The 8865-nt window shown below is 29.8% G+C and overlaps 1 protein-coding gene across 1 annotated transcript in view; it reads right to left on the bottom strand.

Moving 5' to 3' along the window:
* Positions 1-8865, bottom strand: part of LOC106465118 (phospholipid-transporting ATPase IA-like) — a gene marked incomplete at its 5' end in the record, with an annotated part of 177451 nt that overhangs the window by 72478 nt on the left and 96108 nt on the right. The window contains 2 exons of the mRNA XM_013925316.2: positions 2462-2536; positions 6814-6924. Coding sequence (XP_013780770.2) covers positions 2462-2536; positions 6814-6924 — 186 coding nt within the window. The remainder of the gene's footprint in view (positions 1-2461; positions 2537-6813; positions 6925-8865) is intronic.

Below are 8865 nucleotides of genomic sequence, written 5' to 3'. Positions count from 1 at the left end.
ACAAGGACGTCGAATCTGAATCACTTGAAAAACACGGGGGTGCTTAACTTTTTTCCAGGTGTATATATATATGAGACTAGAGTGGTTGAGGACATTATATTAAAACTGTTTTGAAACTTCATCACATCCTTATATACCATGTTGCTACTTGTTGTTCATTCTCCACCTGATGATCATGCATCTTAACAACAGCCCTGCAACATAGTTTCTATTGCAAAAAACTCTACTTTAAGGTTGTCATATCCAAAGCACATCACTCATCCTTGCAGGCTTTCAATAATTCATCTAGTGTATGATTTCCAAGAGCAAATTTGACAGTCCAGTTGCATAGAACTCATAGGTGACTAAACTGATACATCTTTGTATGAAATAGCATGAATACCCATTTCATTCTCAAGTTGCTTGAAGCATGTGACGATTGAATGGATACGTCAAAGAAGCAACTTGTGTCACTTTTCCAGATGGAGATCCTTCTTCACTATGTTACATAATGTTGTCTGGGATATGTTAACAGCTTTTGCCAGTGACTTTTGTGTTCACAGATTCTTGTTTCTTATAAGATGCCACACCTTGCTTGCTATGGCTTGGGGGTATGACTTGTTGTAGATCTCGTTTTGTATGATTATGGTGCCTCATGTCAATTTGAATTTTTTCTTTTCCAATGTTTTTAAGTATGAGAGATATCCCATCTTGGAAATTCTAAATCTCTGATCTGAACACATCTGACTTTATGAAAATTTTGCACCAAAAACAGCTGTCACATACCCTTCCTAAAAGTAATCAATCTTCAGTGGTATCATACTACCTACAAAACTACAAACAAAATGTAGTTCTGATAAATAACATTCCACCACAACTTTATATTAGCTGAGTTGTCACATAATTTGCTTATTTGGATGCTCAAAATCTGTTTAATATATGTACACAATTCGATGACGAGGAACCCACTTTGAGACTAATAATGGCTGGAGACGGCTTAAATGGGTAATGAAGAAAAACTTTAATATAAGTTTAACATGACAGCAAATGTACAACGTTTCGACAAGGTTTTGTCATCATCAGGTACCCATATGTACACAATCTTCTGTCGAAAAGGTAACTAAAATTAATTTAAAAGAAATCAGTTTGTTTGTGATCAATCCAATCCAATGAAATAGAGAGAGTTATTTGACTCATCAGTTTTATTTTAAGGGGTAAGGCTAATGAGTTCATTGTGTTATAATGTTATTTCAATTATTTGCAACAGAAATCTAGAGGATGTATTAACTTTACAGTTACATTTTACTGCAAGTAAGATAGGACTCAATGGGCACAATTACAGATCCTTAACTGTATAATGTTTTATTTTAAAACATAAATCACTGGACTAAACATTATTGCTTCTTGGTTGATCAGTAGTTTAAAATCAATATCCTTCTACCGTGTAAATTATATTTTTAAGTCAAAGCTTCTTAGTTTTTTCAAAAATTGAAATCACTGTATACATTTAGCACACAGTTTTTAACTTACTGTATCTATTTTTTATGAGAACAGCACACTATTATTGTAGGTATGTCTAAAATACATGATAAGAATCTTTATCACATTATGAAAGTTTACATTTTCTTATAGCTGACAAGTATGTTATCATAAATAATACTTTGTGGGTAATATCTTAACTTTTGATTTCTTTAATACTAATCACTAATTCATTGATCTTTCTCCTGTTTACAAACTGTTCTTTTTTTTGCAACTGTTGAATTATCAACACTAACATATTCCTGTGGAATAACATTTTAAATAGACTGACCAGAAGAAGCCATTGTAAAAACAAAATGGTGGTGGTGGCTATAACATAATAATCAGTTTATTTTGAATAAGTTGTACTTGATTTATGAAATAATTAAGTTTATCAATGTAAGCCTCTCTCTCCTTTCCAATAATGACACTTTTCATACCATATTAAAACAATAAAGTTTGCAAACAATAACAAACATTTTGCTATGTTTAGGATACAAAACGTTTTAGACTGTAAACAGAATTAAAAAACCATGAGGTTATTTTTGAACCAGGCTTCAAATAGTTTATAACTTGTCTTTAATTGCACAAATTCCTAAATTATACTTGATTGCCTAAGGGAGTGGCAGCATATTATTATGGATACAATCAATCTAAAAGTAAATAGTGAGATACATATAACAATTACATCAAGTGCAATTAATAATTTCTGAAGAACAATATACAACATTAAATAAAATCTAGTACTCATAATAACATTTTCACTTCTTTCAAACGAAATAAAGAAAACATAGAGCTAATCTGGTAAGTTAGTTTTAAAATACTTAACATGTTGAAAGTTTCTGTTTTCTAAAATTGATTTTTAGTGAATGGTGTTACATCATTACATGACAGAATATTTACCACAACTAAACATCTAAACTCTGACTATAAACATTTTAAGATTAGAGTGAATTTTACTCACCACATTGTATAGACCGATGGTCCATCGCTCAAACAATGTTTGACCAGACCAGCCACAGTAGATAGCAAACCATAGCTATGAAATATAAAAGTTAAAATTGTGCACATAGAGCCAAATTATTTCTTCCTGATTACTCGAATAAGAAATAAACAAAATTCTAAACTAATTAAAGTCTATTTCAGTTATAATAAAAACTTGTGATGAGACAACTGTAATTATTGTAAATTTACTAGCATCAAACAGAACTTTCATATGAGAAAACAGCATATCACACCTGTTTGTAGTGTTTTTGAGAGAACTTGCTACTGTGTTAGTACAGTAAAAAAAAGATGAAACATTAATATGAGATAAAATAAGCTGGAAGGATAAACAATAATTCTTCAACAGATGGAAGAAAAAGTTATTTTTTACACAGATATATGATTTAAGTTAAATTTTATCCAGTGAATCAAAAGACTATTCATATTCAAAGACGATAATTTTACTTGCACCTTACACTAACAGTATATATATATTTATAGTGCCATGTGAGTTGAATGCTCAGAATCACTATAATTGATAAAGTTGATATATAAATATAGTCTCAATCTTCTCTTAAGCATTCAAAACTGATGGTATCTTCAAATTTGAGCCTACTTATGATGATCTCTTATGGCAAATAAGTCAATCACAAGCACATGTACTATACAATAAAAATTAATTAATTTTATGTTTCAATCTGAAGTTTCTAAGGTCTGCATCTGCCTGGAGTATAGGAGTGCTGAGGTTTCACTGCACTGCTGAGGACTTGTGTTATTGGTTTATATACAATTGTCTGATGTTTCTGTTGCATCTCTCAGCGTGGTTGTGTTGTTTATGAAAATTGAGTGTGTAGTCTGAGAAGTCTAGTTGTACAGATATACAACTTTATACAAAGTCAAGGCCTTGGTGATGGTAGGTTTTAATAAAGAACACTTTTTGAATATTTATTGATGGATGTTATGCAGTGCTGAGGATTGATGTCAATTCCAGCTGAAGGTATGCCTAGTGGAATAGTTATGTTCAGCTAGGGCAGATTTTTCCGCTTATAACAGTCTTGTGGCATTTTTATGTATTTTTAATCTCTGATCTACACCTCTTCCAGTTTCTCTAGCATGTGAATCTTCATCTCCACAAGAACTGGGAACTCTGTAAAACATATTATTCTTTGGCTTACAAGATAGCTGTATTTTGGAGTGTGACAGAATAGGATTTGGGTTTTGGTACATTCATTTTATCAACTCAATAAAATATGATTTACTTATGATAATGTGATTGCAGTTGTGGAAAAATTTTGATGGATAGAAAACCAAGTTCTAGATGTGGGTCCTATAAGACTGACTATCAGACAAGTCCAGAAATTTGTTGTGATGAAAGGATCTCCACTATACACCTTAAATAAAAGACCAAAGATACATCTTTTGAGTGGATTGTTTTTTTACTTTTTGTTTACAACATTTTGACCACTCATGTAGCCATCATCAGGTAACTGTCTCTATTTTGTGAAATACTGTGCGAGCATTTTGTTCCAATTTAGAAAACATATAGGGTGACACCTGTGTTTTTATTTAAAAGAGATTTTAGTTCACGAATAATTAATGCTTATTTTATTTCTTTTCTATTAATGTTGTTCTCATTGCATAATATCTTAAAGTTGTTAATGTTAATTGGACGTTGATTTATTGTGCTGTGTTCGTATATGTGTTATGGGGATTTTTATGTTCTTTGATCCTAATGCTGATGTTGCATCCTGTTTTGCCTATGTAAGAGCTATGGCACTGGTACTTGTAGATACTTCTGTCGTTGAAGCTGTCAGAATAAACTTTTTTAAGATGAACTTTGATTTGAGTGCTTGGTTTTTCAACAAAAGTAACTTTGCTGTTTATTTTGTGTGTTTTATGTTTGTTTCCAAATGTTTATGACGTTTTTGGTTACGTGGGTATCACGTGGTAAGACACCTATTAATGTGTCCGAGTTTGTGCATTTTGTTTCCTCCAGGGAGTTTATGTTGTTTTCCTTTTCTTTTTTCTGTTATTGAGTTTGTTTTTATACTTGGTTCAAGTGACACTGTGTTTAGAGAAGTGACGTTTGTTAATAAATGTGTCAGATATTGATTCTAGTTCATGCTGAAGATTGCTGGTACTACATATGTAGTACTTTAACTAAGTGCAGAACATTTCGAAATTTTCTGGTCAATTTAATTAACCACAGTGCCTCAGACTGATTTGATGGAAATATCGACTATTGAAATAATGTTATACAAAAAATAACTTGAAATACATTATTCACAAAATGCAAGCAAAACAAAAACCTTCAGACAGATATCAATGACAACTAGTTTTCTATTATTTCCTATTGTATAATTGTTCTCATGAGGCATAACTGCATTTGTATCTTAGGCAACATTGATAAAGGTGACATTCTTCAAACTATATTTTTGGTCAAGATCAATTTCTCTCAAATAATTATAGTTTGTTTTCAATAAATCCTACAAAAAGATTAACAAAAATGAAAAGAAAGTGAAAAATAAACTATAAAAAAATCCCAGGTTAGTGACTTGTTCCTAAGTTTTGTAAAATTCTCCACTATGAGAATTTCTGTTACTCATATTTTCAGAAATCATATAATACTTTTTACCCCAGTATTATCTACTTTACAACTCCATACACAAACAGGAAAGTTTTCCATCCAATCATGTTTAGCCACTGATTCTATCTTGTTTGGAGGTTAAGATGTATTTGCTATTGTCCAAACCCACTTGATATAGCATCATAAAAGTCTCTTAACACTGATTTCTCAGAAATAATCATCAAGAAAAAAGTAAAAGTCACGTGAAGAACAAGACCTTGAATAAATCTACTTAAAAAGGATGCCAGGGTTTGAGTAAATATAAACCTATACTTTAGGATGGACAGAAAAATTATAAAAAAAGAGTTTTTTTTACAGGTGATACCCATTGAAACTGCACAGCGATCAAAGTTCAAACATTCTGTAAATTTTGTTTTGCAAATTATAGTAAATAAATTTTGCAAAGTTACAAAATATCAATTCTTAGGTATTTTCAAGTTAAAAAATGTAGAAACAGAGTTAGAACTACTATTTTTACTTAAATTGTGAAATATTTTATGCAAGTGTGCTCTCAGTGACCTCTTAACCCTTCTACTAGAAATTATTGGAAACAACAATTTTGGTTAGTTAATTATTTTCATGACATTAATCAATATGATAATAATTTCAATTATTGCTTTATATGTCATTAATTGATGTAACTGACTCATAGATAATCAGTTATATTGATTAATTGCTCAGCTCTACCCTGCAGAAGACATAAGCTAAAATGTTGGATGACTACAGTACTTTACAGTTTTTCCTCTAGAACTAAGGTTGTCTTCTTTTATATGTAACTCTTGGTGTTATTCTTCTTCTGACACAATTAATATAATAATTTCTTGTCTGGTCGTATTTCTCAGATTCCTCCATACAGTTTCCAGAAAATGAAATTCACTGATTAACTAAGGATAGCTGCAATTGTGCTAAAATACCATATACATATTACTAAACTGAATGTGTAAACAGACACAAACTGTACATTAAATAGTGTATTATCATAACACAATAAAAAACAGAGCCATATTTTAAAACATACCAATAAACAAGCAATTTTAAGTTTTACAGACAGGTACATACATAGATCATATCAAGAAATTTTTATACGTATATACTAAAGAAAATAAAATGATAAAACAAGAGATTAATGTAATGGAAAAACAAATATACTTTATACTTCCAAAAAGCATATAATTTGTTTCTATAACTTTTTTTGCCTAATGAGCAGGTACACTATTTTTACACTTCTGTTACTAAAAGCTGAAATTTACAAGGTAAAACAAATTCAAAAATGATGAAAATATTATGGTTCAAGGTTAAATGTTACAAAAAACATTATGTGACTATTAACATCCTCCTTGATATATTATGTACCTACAACTTAAATCAGTATTTCCTTGTTTTGGTGTGTAGATCAATCAAACATAAACATACAGAAGTAATCTAACATAAACAATGTACTTCTCAGTTTAATTATAGGTTTTTATTATGATACATTAAAGCATTGCCACAGATCACAGAATGAAAGTTTACTATGTGCAGTTACACTTAAAAAAATGCTAAGTAAAATACTGAAGACAGAATATTAAATTTATCATGATAGTACATCAAACAAAATATGGTCTCCACATTAATTCTAAGTGTCTTCTGTGAATTATACTTAAACAAATCACAAAAAATTATAAAATGAAAGAAAACAAAGCTCTGGAAAAACTAATCATAGTCACCTCAATAACATATAGGCAGATGTTCTTGTGAAATGAGTACAGAATCAGCTTGCACATTCTGGCATAGCTCCAGGCTCCATGGACAAACAAAAGACGACCAAGAAAACTGAACTAGTTATAAAAAACACACATATAAATAACACTTTTTTATTCTCAATTGGAAAAAAATGACATTTAACTGAGATACTTAATTAAGAGGCAGAAATAAGTTGAGCAAAATTGTTTGCATTAGTGAATTGATAACATTTTAATTAACTACGATAGAAAAAATCTCATTAACCCTCTGGATACTGGTAGGAAAAGTACATGTCACAACTTTTTTTAGAGTTACGTTCAGAATCTAATTAAACTATTTTATTATCAACATATTCCAATAAACCCTTCATCGAAATGTAGTCAATAAATCAAATTTTATTATAATATAAATCTTTTAATTTCTTAATTTCAAAAAGGTATATTAAATAATTTTTTTCAATTTTCCCTTTTCTGTATCACATAACTTGTACAGTCCAAAACTCTGAATTGCACAAGTCAGATAATCTTTCTACCCTTTTTGAGTTTTAATGAATATTACAAATTTATATTTTAGATATTGTTAAGACATAATCCAACTATATAGCCTCCAATCAACTTATATTACTTAGATATAAAGCAGATAGTCCAATCCACATACCACAACCTCCTATCACATACCTTCTTTTAAAAAATGTCACTAATTCTTTATGACATTTGTTATTACATTATCTATAACCAATAAAAAGAGAATATTTTAATTCACTTATTTAGAAATAATGCTATCTCATTCTCATAACAGCTTTTAAATTATTTGGCACACAAATTGAAAGCTGTTATCACCAAATTCAGCTCGACCAGCTTAGAGAATTGTTTTAACACACACATAGCTTAGTTAGAAAGCCAGTCAAATTAAAATAGTTATAGGACATCGTATGTTTTGTGCATGTTATTATTTTGTTTTAAATTAAATGTCTGAAATTACTAAAAATTCAGCAAATTACTACCAACAACCATAGCAAAAATTAGGGCTAACTTTTAAAGTTACTTCAATTTTGCAAAATGTAAGTACTAAGTTCCTTTTTTTTTTAAGGATATCTTTTATTTATTGTTATGAAAGTAACTAAAATGTAAAAATTAGAAACTTATTAGGTTAGATAAGAAAACATAGGTTAAACAAAAATAATATATCAATTTCTCTGTGAGGTATGTATGCAAGAAGCTCATGCATTAGGTAATTCAACACCTAACTTGAACTATGCACTTGATGGGTGATTTATAGCTTTTTATGTAGGTTTAATAGTTCAACATAGTTAAAGGAGCAACAAAACAAGGAAATTAAATAAAAACAGATACAAACTGTTATAAGCCTGAGGCTGTTTAGGATACATAGCTGTAACTTTCTGTTAGAGTATGCAGTCAATCTAGAGAGAAAAGGGGATATTTTAGATTTATTTCTTTTTTTCTGTGTGGTTGTTGCAAGGTTAGTTAAATGGACCAAGTCCATATAGTGTTACGGTAATGAAAAAACAAACTTTTGATATCCATTTAGAATGTTCTAGAGGTTATGCATATGAAATTTCAAAGCTGTAAAATGAAAAAAGGTATTTTTAATCTTAACATGAAAATTACCTTGCACTCAGACTAGTAAGTGTCAGACTTGGACTCCATAAATTCACAGACAACTCTTAAGTAAAAATACTGAATTAAACAATATGATGTTTTGTATACAAAAGACTTGTAATGTTTATTATGAGCTTGCCAAATTTTGTGAAGATACACTTACAAGATTATAAGTTATAGTATGCACAGTTTCATGGCTACATAATGTTTGCAAGAACATACAGAGATGGTTAATGGGAAAAAAGGGAAAGGATCAATAATAAATGTTTAGAGCTAGAAGATTATGTGAATATATTATTCTCAGAAATGAATTCATTATAAACATTTAACTGTCAACTAATTGATGATCTTACATTTTAATATGAAACCTTAAAACTGAAAAACGTCCAGAGTAGTCACACTGCACAAAGTAATATG

Source organism: Limulus polyphemus, unplaced genomic scaffold (genome assembly GCF_000517525.1).
Source record: "Limulus polyphemus unplaced genomic scaffold, Limulus_polyphemus-2.1.2 Scaffold1842, whole genome shotgun sequence".
In the NCBI taxonomy this organism is placed as follows: Eukaryota; Metazoa; Arthropoda; class Merostomata; order Xiphosura; family Limulidae; genus Limulus; species Limulus polyphemus.
This window is presented reverse-complemented; position numbering and strand designations above follow the sequence as displayed.